This window comes from Mercenaria mercenaria, chromosome 4, assembly GCF_021730395.1.
Source record: "Mercenaria mercenaria strain notata chromosome 4, MADL_Memer_1, whole genome shotgun sequence".
Classification (NCBI taxonomy): domain Eukaryota; kingdom Metazoa; phylum Mollusca; class Bivalvia; order Venerida; family Veneridae; genus Mercenaria; species Mercenaria mercenaria.
Window position 1 is genome coordinate 6573643 of NC_069364.1, and position 14990 is coordinate 6588632.

The 14990-nt window shown below is 34.9% G+C and overlaps 1 protein-coding gene across 1 annotated transcript; it reads left to right on the top strand.

The window, feature by feature from the left end:
* The first annotated feature begins 1661 nt into the window (after nt 1–1661).
* Nucleotides 1662–14780, top strand: LOC123553182 (insulin-like growth factor I). Its single transcript, XM_045342929.2, has 4 exons — nt 1662–1962; nt 8542–8698; nt 12836–13014; nt 13489–14780. The coding sequence occupies exons 2-4, from the start codon at nt 8557–8559 to the stop codon at nt 13756–13758; spliced, it is 591 nt and encodes a 196-aa protein (XP_045198864.2). The 5' UTR covers nt 1662–1962; nt 8542–8556; the 3' UTR covers nt 13759–14780.
* The last annotated feature ends 210 nt before the right edge of the window (nt 14781–14990 follow it).

The window sequence follows — 14990 nt, forward strand, 5'->3', positions numbered from 1 at the left end:
TTTGACTTACATCAACTTCAATGTATTTAACGATACAGTGAAGTAGTCTAATAGCACTAGTAACCCATGTAAAATGATTTTGGCGACGGAGAATGTTGGTCACGAAAAATGTTGGCGAGGTAGACCGTTGCCAACGAAGAATGTTGGCAAAGAAGAACATCTGTGACAAAGAATGTTGGCAGCGAAAAATGTTGGCGAGGAAGAATGTTGGAAAGAACAATGTTGGCGACGGAGAATGTTAGGGACAGAGAATGTAAGCAACGAAGGATGTTGGCGACAGAAAGTGTTGGCTACGAAGGATGCTGGCGACTGAGAATGTTGACGACAGAGAATGTTAACAACGAAGGATGTTGGCGAGGAAGACCGTTGCAACGGAGAATATTGGCGGCGAAGAATGTTGGCAAAGAAGTATGTTGGTGACGAAGAATATTGGCAACGGAGAATGTCGGTGACGAAGGATGTTGGCGACCGAGAATGTTCGTAACGAAGAATATTGGCAACGAAGAATTGGTGCGACGGAGAAGTCGTCGACAAAGGATGTTGGCCACGGAGAATGGTGGTAACGAAGAATGTTGGCGACAGAGAATGTTAGCAACGAAAGATGTTGGCGCCGAGGAATGTTGGTGACAGAGAATGTTGGCAACGAAGAATGTTGGCGAAGGAGAATGTCGGCGACGAAGGATGTTAGCGACGGAGAATGTTGATAACGAAGAATAATGCCTAAGATGACGAATGTCGATGACAGAAACGCCATCGACGATGAAAAATAAATGTCAACGACATAGAATGCCGACGACTAAGACTACCAACGACGAAGAATACCGAGGAAGAAGACTGCGGATGACGAAGATTGGTGATGAAGAAAGATTCCCAAATTCATCCGCGTACAAGTATTTTTCTGTTGGCAAAACAGGGTTCTAGTGCTTCTTCATGAATATCAATGAGACTATGTACTTTGACCATTGAATATAATAGAGAAAAACCTAAATTTTATGAAATTTAATATATATATTGCTTCGCCGATTGTTCTCTTGACCATTGAGCTACTTTTAGAATCAATGCATAAGTCATATAATACTAGTATATAAGAAACAGAAAACTAGATGACATTTGTTTGTTTTCCGAAAACATGTAATATATTTTACCAATAAATAAAACAAATTTTACATTTTCACGAGAAACAGACATTTTTTTCTTTTCATTTTATGCTTGTTTACGTTGAATACGCATTTTGCAACAAACAGTAACTTCAATGAGGAAAAAAGACGCGCGTAACTGACAAGACGTCAGGCATCTACTGACGTTGCTTACAAAGATGCACACGATATGAAGTTCCATTTCATTTTATTACTTGCAGTAAAAAGTTATGAAATTGTTAATTAACGTTATTTAATCGAGAAAAATGCTAAAAAACAACAAAGCACGACTACAATTTCACTCCCGTTTTACGTAAAAAACAAAGAAAATAATACACAATATACAAGTAGATCGTCCAAGCTATATTATTGACGGTATGGCTGATATGAATTATATTTCGCTGACTTTCCCATTTCCTTTCAACTAAAAGCAAATAATAAATCACCGTATTACTGACTTTTCTTAAACATTTCATTCTTTCTGACTTGTGTAATCTAAATCAAAACTTAATAATTCTAAACTCTGTTAATTTTATTGGAAGTGAGCCTTTGAAAGTACTAGTATAACGCGTATCATCGTTGAAATGAAATTATCCTAGCAGACGCCAATAAGATTGCGACACTTTGAACAAAAAAAATAGCAACATTTAAAAGCACCTCAAGCTTTCATTAAGTTCAGATAGTAAATTTCTATCTCAGGTAGAAGGATTGGCGCATACTGTCTCTACCAATATTTGTCATCTGTTTGATTAGGCATGATATACAAGTTTGAAAGGAAGCTAGAGAACGCAAAGTAAATATCATTCGAGATTTGGTGCTATATCAGGTACTTGTTTATTTTTTTACTTTTTTCAGATTTGTTTATTTATACTTGTTTGTTATTATTAAAGATACTGTTAAAATTCATTAACATAATTAATGTTTTATTTATTTCTAATACTAACAATAATTAGGCGATTACATATAAGAAATTATGAATATAACATTTGTAATTATTGTAAGTGTTATTTTTATCAGGTTGTCAATTCATCCATATTAAGGCATCATAAAATTCTATCTACATGTACTTGCCACTCTTTGGCAGAGTTGTTAGTGACAATTAAAGAGATAATAAGATACTATCACAGTTTTCAATAATTACAATATATTCAAACCTAAGTAATTCTTGTGAAAGGGTATTAAGGAGCTGCTATAAAGAGAAAAAATCAACGAAGAACTGCAATTAATCAAGATCAGTGCAAGACTTTTTAATGGTCAAATTAAAAAAGGGAAAACTCGTGTGAAATTTGATTGACAAGAGTGCTTTAACTTACGAAAAATATTACAAACCTTGCTCTACACTTTATACATATTGTTTTTTTTTAAAAAGGATTCAAGATTATGTGTAAAGTCAGAAACCAAAAGTATCGACTTAATTTTCGTATTATCAGTCACTAATTTGACTGTTTTGATTAATAATTACTCAGTTACCTTTTTTGACTAATCACCCCGTATTAATGAGCACAACTAAATGTACTGCCTTTAGATTAAAGTTCTTCAGTCCCGTATTAATGTACATAAATAAGGACTGTGGTTTGAAATTTACAATGTTGCACATACTACAGTTGATGACCATACTATTCAATGTACGTATTGGTAGGAACATTTAACATAGACCGTAGGTCCTCATCATTCTCGCCAATAAACACTAAATAGAAATATCTTTACTAACAGCCAAGCCATAATCTGCAATACTAAGTCATTAAGAAAGGGGTTGAAGAGCAAAGATGACATCGAGCATCCCTGACTATAGCCAGAGCTTACTGAGAACCAGTCTGAACAATGGCCATTCATCTGGACATGCAGATACTCAGCTGTATAAAAACTTCACCTCTCACAACATTTTAGAAGATAAACAAATGTTGTTAAACCTCATACACAGATATCATCTGTCAATACCGTCATATGCTCGTCTAAAATCGCTGAAGGAACAGAATGCTGATTTTCACAGCTTTTGACAAATCTCAGTAACATTTGTGAGTGTATAAATATGATATATATAGCTCTACGTTGTTTTAGAAAGCAATTCTGTTCATCCACAATTTTAGCATTGAACTAACCAGCATGATAGTTTATTATTAAGAACACTTGCATAGAGTTTGTACATAGTAGAGGCCATGCTAATGCCTTGGTATTTGAGGGTGTCTTTTGTATCAGTGGAACTCGACTTTGGAATCGGGTTTATAATCTTTCCACGGTGAGACGGTACTTTTCGAGATTCAAAACATACACAGAATAAAGAGTACAAAAACGGGACATACATATCATTTATCAGGACCCCGTTAGGAATGAGCCCAATGCCAGAAGCCTTATTCAGTTTTGCTTTATCAATGCCCGCTTTCTCCTCAAACAAACTGTGACTATCTAGCTTACTCGTGTGAAAGTTGAGAATTCACCATTCAATCTTACTAACACATCTTGTAATTTAGAGGAAACTCTCCCATTGTCTAGCAGGATATTCAAAGGCATTCCCTTCATTTGTTCTTACCCATATATCTGACCAAATGTTGTTGATGTATTACTCCAATAAGGCTTACCGGCCCGTCTGTTTCTCCTACTAGAATAAAAAATAAATTGGTCTGAAACGAATCTTTTCATACATTTTTTATGTTAAACCAGTCTTTAAAAGCTTTGTTAATATCAGTTTGGGTTTGATATCCTTGCTCCAATTCAGGGGATTGGGCCCCCGTGGCCAAGTGGGTAAGGCCACTGACTTAAATCACTTGCCCCGCGTAACTTGGGGCGTGGAATTCATGTGAAGTGGCTTACGGAAGGTCGGTGGTTCTACCCAGATGACCACCCGTGATGAAATAATACCTGGAAGCACCTGGAATCTTTCTTCACCATGAAAAGCATGGTTTTTACTGTTGCTGTGACATTAAACCCAAATTATTTTCTCTAATTTAGAGATACAATTGTTATTTTGCCCAATTGCACCTTGGCCAGCAAAAAACTGTCCGGCACCTTTGAACAATCAAACGTGTCTACTGTTGGTGAGCTGACCATTTTCTTAACATCTGAAGATTTTGCACCCAGATGTATTTCCCCACTCAAACTAGAGTGATAAGAAATACTGGAAGGACTGGAACTATTAGATACAAAAGACTTATACATAACACGTAATATTCTATGTACATATGATTGGTTGAACAACAATAATTTCTTGCGGGATAATACAATAATCTAAAACTGCACACCCCTTGTTGATACAGACGTGTAATCATTCTTTTGAGAAGGAACACTTAGAATTGGTAAGTTACACTTGACTGAGCAACTGACCTCGCAAACTGTCATCATTACAAGCTGGCCAATCGAACTCCGTGACCTTGGAAATAACCTGTGACGTTAAAATTATTCTTTCCTAATTGAGGTGACTCTTTGGCTGAACGCGCTCCGCGGATTACATATTACTAAACCCGATGATGAAAAAGTGGCGCTGTTTAAACATGCCAAACATCTTATTTGTCACAAAGGTTAATATACGTCGTTACCTTCGAATGCATGGTCAACATGCGAAAACAAACCCTATTGCGACCCTCTGATTGTGCGCAACAAATTCATGCATCGAATGCCCGTATGTCACATTCACGAGATTTAGGACAGATACTACTAAATTATAGCCATGAATTACTTGATCAATGGTCACTAAGTTTGTTGTGTGCAAGGACGTAGACAGTTAGTGCTTCAAATCACTACATTAGGATGTTAAACAGAAAAAAGTATATGTCAATATGGTAGAATGGTCTAGTACTTCCGTCCAATCCTGGGGTTCCACACACTGATGACCAATATTTAAAACAGACATTGCAACTAATATTTTACAAGATGATCATTATATATTTATATAGATGTGCCCTAGAAGGAACTCTTGCTATACTTTAACTTGTTATAACAATATAACGATGTGCCCTAGAAGGAACTCTTGCTATACTTTAACTTGTTATAACAAAATGCAAATGCTACTATTTATCAAAAATCAATTAATTTATCACTATTTTTATTTTTTATACTTGTTTTAGTTATGCGTTATATGGCCGTTATACTTAATTTATTTTGCCATTGAACGTGCATATATTAGAAGATGTGTTAACAGCACGCGCTCAAATTGGATTTTCGCGACCCTATAAATTGTAAAGTCGGGAAAGAAAACATACATCATAGCATTTCTTGTACAATATTCACAATATGCACTCTAAACCTATGGAATGCCTAAACTGCCTTGGCATGATAATTACAGTAAACCTCACTTATAAGGAACTCGGATATAAGGAACACTCGGTTATAAGGAACAGTTTTCAATTCCCCGATCTAATTCATTCTTTATTCAATGTAAAAATCCTCGGTTATAGGGAACTCGGTTATAAGGAACACTCGGTTATAAGGAACACTTTTTCTAGCCCCAAAGTACAAAATTCAGTGGAAAACCCCTTGGTTATAGCGAACAGACATATAAAGAATAAAGATTATTGAAAACTGGAAATTAACAGGTGAATCGCTGACGACGTCAGAGTAACGTCGGCAGTTTCATGCGCTTTTATGCACATGAATAAACACATATTATTTCATTTCTATGACCTTTAGTTTGTTATATCACGAATATGATAAAAACAAATAAATAATATCATCATGAACTTATATTTAAAGGAGATTATGTATGAGAGCAACATGTATTAAGTATTTCATGTCAGCAATAGTTAACGAAATCAGTCGCGGACAGGATCATGTCATACTATCCTAAATAAATGTGTTAATAACGCGTGATTAACAATGGCAAACAGTCCAGTTTACCAAATTTTCAATTGTAAAAATTATAGCAGGTGCTAAAATGGACAATAGCAAAACTATAGGTATAATTTACACTTTAGTCCGTATGTATGGCGCCGTTGTCTAGTCGTAATGCACTGCATGTCATAAACACCCTACTTGTAAATTTTAATTGGTAGTCTAATTTAACATTTTTGTATTAATTATTTGAACATTCATTTTATATTAGTATTGATGCCTATTCACATAACATGCTGTCGAGCAAGGTAAGGGCTGCAACATATCTTATAATTATAATGTAGTGCTCTTAAAAAAGAACATAGAAATAGCCGACAAAAATAATTTAAATAAACACAAATCACGTCATTCTTACCGACGTACATTTGGGCTTAGTTTAGGTTTAAGTGCCGTGTTTCAACATTTTATCAGTCATATACACGCAGTCAGTTTACCTTACCATTTCTCTAGGAAAGGACCGGTACTAGACTCACAACTTTCTCACATAAAGATTCATGGTCGACCCGGAGCCCTTTTCAAACGTCAGTCAGATAGTGTTCACTATACAAATTGTGTTCGTTATACAAACCTCGGTTACAAGGAATTAGTTCGCTATACGGATATAAGGAACCTCGGTTATAAGGAACAATTTTTAGAGGTCCCAAGCTGTTCCTTATAAGCGAGGTTTACTGTATTAGTTCGTCATGTGCCTTTTCCATTATATTCGGTAGTTTGTCCAGTACATATCTTAGTTTGTGTTGTGTATTCAGTAGTTTGTGCTGTCTAATAAATAGTTCGTTGTATGCTTTTCTTAATATGTTCGGTACAAATCATAATTTGTTATGGAGACAAAACAGTTTGTTATGTACATTATCTAAATTGTCCTGTACATTTTTTGGTTCGTGTTGTACATTTACTAGTTTGTGCTTTCCTCATATGTCCGGTACAAACCATAAATTGTCTTGTAAATAAACAGATATGTATTAATTATCTTTTCACAGGTTAATGAAAATAGATAATTTCCGAAAAAGAATTTAATTATCAATTATCACAAGTAATATATATATATATATATGAGAATCCAATTGTAATTTCACATAAATCGGACATTTTTAAGCAAGATTGTTTTTAAAGTTTTAGGCATTTCAAAACGTAAATTTCAAAATGATCAAGATTAGAAGAACAACGTTCCCATTCCATCAAACTTTACATGTTAAACTACGAAACGGGCAAGCACTTAACACTTTTACATACAGTCATAAATGTAGTTTTTAAAGTGAATTAATATCCGTACTTTTATGCAGAGCATGCATATATTTAACATCATAATTTATTCAATATTTATTTGCAAACATTGTTAAAAATAAGTATTAAAAGGAGAGTTCGAGAAGTGAGGGCGACGCGACTAATTTGAAACAGTCAAGGGGGAAGAGCTGACTGGAGAAAGAGAAGATTGGGGAACGAGTTGACTGTAAATCATCAATCCCTCTATTTTTGCCGGTGCAGTGTCTAATACTTACCTGTATAAATAAACCGCATAACGAATTGTTTTTCGTACAAGACGAACTGTTATCTCCGCATGACAAATTGATAAGTAGACATTTTTCAGATCGTAATTTGCACCGAATATATTGTGAAAATGTTCATGACGAACTATTAACTGGACAGCACAAACAAGTCTATGCACAGCCTAAACTAAGAAATGTACTGGACAAACTAATAAATGTACATAACAAACTGCTTTATCTACAAGACAAATTATGATTAGTACCGAATATATTGGAAAAAGCACATCACAAACTATTAATTGGACAGCACAAACTAGCAAATGCACAGAACAAACTAAGAAATGTACCGGACAAACTAGTAAATATACATATCGAACTGTTTTGTCTACATAACAAATTATTATTTGTACCGGATATATTGGAAAATGCACATGACGAACAACACAAACAAAGAAACGTACCTGACAAACTAATAAATGTACATAACAAACTGCTTTATCTACATAACAAATTATAATTTGTACCAAATATACTAGAAAATGCAAATGACGAACTATCAATTGGACAGCACAAACTAAGAAATGTACAGGACAAACTAGTAAATGTACATAACAAACTGTTTTATCTACTTAAAAATATAATTACAATCTGTACCGAATATATTGGAAATGCACATGACGAAGTATTAATTGTACAGCACAAACTAGCGAAAGCACAACACAATCTGGAATGACTACGTAATAAAATAAAACATATCATGTCGAGGCAGTCTAAGCGTTCCATATAAAACTGTAATATATTTTTTGTAATGTGGAGGAGTTGCCAATATATTGAGAGGCGTAAGAAGTTTTGTTTTGTATATATGAACGTATCTTTACGTTTTATCTATGTGTTGATGTCACATGCTTTATATTATAAGTGAAAGGTTTCCTTTTTGGATCATTGATAACAGAAAATCGCTTACTCTGGTCTAAATGGAATGGAGATTATTGCACATTTCATTTGTAAAATCAGAAAGTAATGAAACGTTGCAATAAGAACACTGAACGTTTTTTATTCTATACTAACTGGCTTTAAAGCATTTTACATATTTTCAGAGTCCTTAACCTAACATGAATCTTTTCAACACACTTCTCATCATCTCAGTGGCTGCGGTTTCAAGTGTCCTAGGTATTCAAGTTTGTGGAAAATTCTTGGCAAATATGCTAGACTTCGTATGTGATGGAAGAGGATTTCATTGGATCAATCCAGACGGTAAAGTTTAAATACGAGTGTTTAAAACTGAAGTCAATACAGTGTCATATTTTCTTTCATTTCAGATCTTTTGGGTAGTCCATTTGATATTTAATTATAATAAGAGTTCCAATTTAGCCGCTGCCTGGGTTGGGTATGTATGGGGGTAGGAGACGTTTTCGGGGTGTCACACTTGTTATCTCTCGTGAACAGAGTTCTATTATTTTGCTTAGTTACGTTCGAGTCTTCCAAAGACTTTTAATAATCAAAAGAGCAGTCTTTAATTGGCGACCATAAAATAATTATATCTGGTCCTATGGGATTGCCGGTCTGTTGTGCTGAAGCTGGCCCTGGATGGGTGTGAATATAAAGGATGTACAATATTAATGTAATAAAAACGATGTGCACTTTATTCTGCTGTATTACTGTATCGATTTGAATTTCTGCCAATGGCTATGTTCAGTAGAATTGGACGGAAGCATTACTCCCCTCCGGTCAAAGAACTGATAAACGCATGTCATTCTGGGATGCAAAAAGACGACGTTCGGTGGTGCGCCATAATGACGATGTGGAGCGAAGTTTGGCAGGACGACGACCAGTGGCGCAACGTTTGTCGGGACGCCAGAATAACGTTCGGCGGTGCGATCGGCGGGGCGCCATAACGACGTTTCTGGTTGTGTCGTTACGACAGACCGACTGATTGTCTGATTAACTGAATACATACAATCGCCACCTTACTTACAGAGACCCCTTGTGCTATCAAATGAACCTGAGAATAATATTTGCGTTTCACAAACTCTGTTGTCATTCAAATTCATTCTTAAAAAAACTATTTAAACCTGACATACCAAATTTTAGCTTAAACGGCGATAGCTTTTTTACAGTGCATCATCATGTTCATATGTTCATAATATATTCAATTTTAAAGAAAGACATTTTTAGCCAAAATCTGAAGGACAGTGCCTTTAGATTTGACATGATTACGCCCTTTATTCCTTTGCATTAGGTAATATCTAATGAAGTGTAAACATACATAAAAGAAGTCAGATCGATATAAAAAAACCGATAGTTACTTATTTATTTGTTTCGTGTATCCCTTGTTAAGTTTCGCATGTAATATACTTAACAGGTAACGTATTGGAAGTCCAGTAGTTGAAGTCGGTCGGTCGTACTTCGGTTTAGAACAGATCAGAAAAAATGCGTCCATTATTCAAACACTCGTTGTCGTTTTAATAAATTAACTCACGGGTTGCCATTAATTCATAAAATGATTTTCATTTCCGTATTTCCAGTCCAGGTTTTATTCTACGTTAGTGTTTGAAATTATTTTTTGTCCAATTGCATCGCAGTACTTTTCAAATTTTCGGGAAATCAGCATTAACTTGCAGTCGTGTTTTAATCAGGTTAGTCATGTGTATAGAAGGGACAAGAGGTGTGCTATTGATTTTATTCGCTCTGGCTTCATCCGGAAACAAAAAATAATTTCAAACACTAAGTAGGTTAGCACCTACGCCGCTCGTAGCTGATTAAACTTTGTAAATGCACATTAATAAACACTAACCTATACTTATCCAGATAAATGACGTTACGTCATACTTCCAGATTACCAAACGCGCAGAACCTTTTACCTTTAAGGTACAATAGTACATATAATCAAGGAGCACTTCCGGACTAGTCGGATAATGGCGGAAAGAAATAATCCTAATTGTTTTCCCAGTTAAAGTGGCATGTTCAAATTTTATGTAAGCCAGTTCCTGTTTTTATTTCATTGTGGACCCAACTTGACATTTTGGTAGCATTTTCAAGGAGATTCTTTGCATTTATAGAAATGTAAACAAACCTTATTACTCATGTGTTCATACCAAAATTTTAGCTGTCAGTTTGGAAAGTATTCAACAATATGACCTGTCAGACAAAAAATCTCTCTTAGAAGACACATGACCCCTACTTTTTTGGTGTTTTTTTTGCGGTTAATAGGTCATTTAAGAGCATAAATCTAGTAATTCTTTTTAAGATGGGCCTAGTTATGTGCTACAGCTTGTTAATTGTATATAGAATATATGGCAAATTTAGTTACTACTGTACACCCTAAATACTTTTTATTTCTTTATCTCACAAAGTGCAAATGATATAAGTCAAAAGTATTTCAGTTTCTTCGGTTTCGATTGGCGATAAACATATAAAAGCGTGCATTTATTTCATAAATGGTACAGTGTTGACTCTCACCTGGGGATACAGTCTAACAATTTCGGATTTTCTTTCTTCGAATTGGCGGTTGGTAATATCAGAAAGTTACGAAATGTTAGTGAGCACTAATAAGCGGAATGTTTAATGCATACATTATACATACATTAGACATGTTTTACTGACACAGCATGAATAATCAACGACTTTCCAGGCACATGTATCTTTACATATCTACCTGTAAGTCCGTGCAAACGTGTCTCTTTAATGCTTGACTTGCACGCTTCAATCCTTACCATTGTAACGTGATACCGATATGCATTTTTAAATCATACTAGACATCAACTAAAACATGCGATGTTTATAAACAATACTCTAACTAAAAATCAGGAAAGGCGTGGGGACTATAATGGTTGTTTTTGGCCCCATCTCGGAACTTCAAGAAATTGACCCGAATAATAGATCAAGACATTTTTTGCCATAAAACGAAACATTTAATTAAATACCTGAAAGATGGTTTCCATAGCAACCAGTCGACATTAACATCTGAAAATTGCAGTTCTGCACAAATTCATTTGTGTTTGTAGCATATACGTTAATTAATCGGGAAAGAGTTTAATACATATCATTATTTCAATGTCTAAATGATTCATTTAATGTTGATTTGTTTCCGATACTATGGTTACCGAAGGTTGAAACTGTCAACAGCAGCATTATAACGATATTAATACATTCCCAATTTAACTGTCGTTCATTGTAATATTACTTTAATCTAAAAATTTTGACATTTAATAATTTATTACGGAATTAACCAATTGAATACTCCCATTCTTCCATATAATGCATTTTAATCTATTCTTCTTCTGTTATATCTGGATTTGATACAGTGTCATCATCACTTGAACCAACGTCATTAAGTTGTCTGTCAGCCTTTTGCACAAAGTCAAGCCAATTTTTATTTGCTTGCCACTGTTTTTCCTAATATCGAGCATACCCCAGGTACCAGACTAGTACAATGTGAGCACGTTCCAACAACCCTAGTTCTAGGTCTGCATGTACAATACCATGTGCAAACACTTGCTTCATTGTATTTGATATAAACTTTGTAAAAGTTTGATGATGTATGCCTGCTTTGTAATTTTGCTCTCAAAAAGTGTTCGTCGTCATTATTCACAAAAAGATCAAATCCACAGTGCGTATTAAAGTGTTCCTGTGCATATATTTTAGCCATGTTGAGTTGGTACACACCAACCGTTAAACTCCTTATTTCATAGTGACTAAATGCAATAGGAATCGTCTTCTCGGCATGTCCAGTCATCCTATGAAGTTTCATTGTTCCGGGTCAAGTGGTCTAGAGCCCAAGCTGCGTATACACCTGGATATCGCGGATTAAAAATTAAACTCCCTCCGCATGCAAGAACCAACAGCAAAATTACTCAAAATATGTATTAAAGATCATAAAATATGTACTTTGACAATTTCATTGGTTCTGATTTGCGGAGGTATGTAAATTTCATCAGATACGCCAAAATTACGCCTAAAAATAGCTTAAAATACCATTTCTTGCTATTTTTAGACCGTTGGCATAGAAACGGAAAATTTATTTCTAAACATTTCTGCCTGAAAAATATTAGTTTAGGTGGTGACCACTAAAACTAGATGCTTTGTTGTAGTTTTCAACTGATTTTTAATTTTTCAAATTTTGGGGCCAGAAACAGCCATAACAGTCCCCATGCCTTTGTTAACATTTTATTTGATAAAGTATACACTAACTAAAACATCAGGCGATTTGTCGCCAATAGAAGTGTTTGAATGTTCGAAGAGGACATAACGGGAATATCGTAAAAACTAACCCTTTATCAGACATATAGATTAACAAGCGTATAGTTCAGTGTAGAAAATTATCCCCTGCTTACCATGTTTTGTAAGAAAACAGCCAGATGCCAAAGAACAGAGTATAACGTCTTTTTTCAGATTTGCCAGCAATCACGAAACGATCAGCCAGCCGATATTTATCTCAAACATCTGGTCTCCGCCAAAGCAGGGGTGTAGTCGCAGAGTGTTGCTGGAAAGCATGTTCATTGGGAGACATGGAAAGATATTGTGCGGCACCCTCTGGGACATACTTTGATAACCCAACAAGTGGACCAATAGTGTGTATATACTGGCATTTTGTTCGTAACATCGAATTAATGCCATAAGTAACACGATCATTTGCATATAAATGTAAAAGGACTCTCTGCCGCCGAGTTATCAGCTATACGAATTTGTCAAGATTTAGTACCTTCCAAAATCTGTTTACCTCATAAAATACGTTAAAAATGATAAGAATACATTTCCTAAACATGATTAATCCATGTAAAATTATTCCAAATAATTTTGAAAGTAAGAACAATACATATAACTGATAGTTTGTCCTAATGCAAATTCTATTTCTTTGACCTGCAGAAGAAAATAAATTTGTTACATTGATCCTCTTTGACACAATTGTCTCATTATTATAAGCGATAAACTTTTAAATGTTATAGCTACCAATTAACGTTGTTTCGCCTTTTCCACTGTAAGCGGGCTTACAATGTCATCATGAATACAGGCCTATTTACTGAAACAATCTACTGCAATTTCAGACTGAAGAAGTGGCAAACCAACTTTCGGAAAGTGAATCGCACATTGATTTTCCTACTTCCCTGACGACAGCGCCACCACAACCGATCCGTACGACGCCAAGACCACAACCGACACCATCCAGCACTCAACAAAGACTTCCCAATTCACGAAGTTTATTTTCAGGAAGTATATTTGGATTACCGCGTAATCAAGGTCCTAACCGTTTAAGAAACAGCCCATATTTCGTGGTTCGGTTTCAAAATCCGACCAGAACACCAGGTTTTGTTTAGCTGTTATATCACTATTCAATTAGATATTGTTACTTTTAGATGATACAAGTATTTTAAATACTAGTGCACCGTAATGCGTACTATGTATCAGAAAGTAATATGTGGCTAAGTAGACCAGACTTCACTTTAGTTAAGACAAAACCTGGCAAAACATTCACCATAAATGGACATTGTATTATTTCCAAGAATACAAAAATTGTATGTGTAAATTGATAAAAGACTCGCCAGGATAATATTAAAGTCGCGTTGTAACGTAGCGTGGCCATTTAATACAACAAACATAACCTTTTAAACAGTTTTATTTAACATAGCAACAGTCTTTATTATTTTAAACATAACATTTTTACGTAGATATTATCAAGTGAATGTGACCTTAGCATTTCTACCCCATCTCTCTCTAACTCTAACTAGTCACCTTAAGGACGTATGCTAGAATTTGGTGAAAGAGAGTTATCTGCCCTTGAAAACGGCATTTCCCCCAAAAATGACGTTTTCAAGGGCAGATAACTCTTTTCAATACCGGTGACCTATGATTTTTATTGCATATTTTTGTTTCTTAGATGATTGTCCTTCAATATCCAAAGTTTAAAGAAATTCTATTATTGGGAAAATTTTCGCCCATCTCACATACAGGGAATTCTAGCGTACGCCTTTAAGTTATGTTGAAACATATATTCATGAGACAGTCTAGCCGCTATGTAAAATTACGCAATTCGAGTGTGCCTTTTTCCTTAACATAATTGCTTTGATCCCGGAAGTAAATGATATAAACAACGAAGTATACCTGTTTAACCATTGGGCTACATCTTTTGTGACAGGTTTGACAGCAGATACAGAAAACTATATTCAAATTCTTTTTGTAGTAAATTTATAAAATAGGACAGAATAAAATATATGTTTAATTCAAGCATTATAGTTTATCATCAGTCTCCGTAACATATTAACAATTGATTTATAGAAGAATACAGAATCTCTCAAACCCTGTTACATTACATCCCGAAATGTTATTTTCAGAAAACCAGGGACAAATTATATGAAAAGTTAATGATGAAAGCGTCGCTCGTGTATAACTACGTTTTTTTATTTCAACAGTTAAAAGTATACTTTTGCTGATAACCAAACTGGCCATGTTTTATCAGAAAATGAGTGTCTGTTTTCTACAGTCCGATCCAACACAGCAAGTGCAGTTAACTGTACAACTCGTTTGTTGTACTTATAAAATAGACTGGCCC

What these genes read in the sequence shown, in the direction of transcription:
- LOC123553182 (XM_045342929.2), top strand. Translation starts at nt 8,557, where the DNA reads ATGAATCTTTTCAACACACTTCTCATCATCTCAGTGGCTGCGGTTTCA. An exon ending in TCATTGGATCAATCCAGACG is followed by an intron (nt 8,699 to 12,835) that starts GTAAAGTTTAAA and finishes GTCTTTTTTCAG; the next exon opens with ATTTGCCAGCAATCACGAAA. An exon ending in ACCCAACAAGTGGACCAATA is followed by an intron (nt 13,015 to 13,488) that starts GTGTGTATATAC and finishes CTGCAATTTCAG; the next exon opens with ACTGAAGAAGTGGCAAACCA.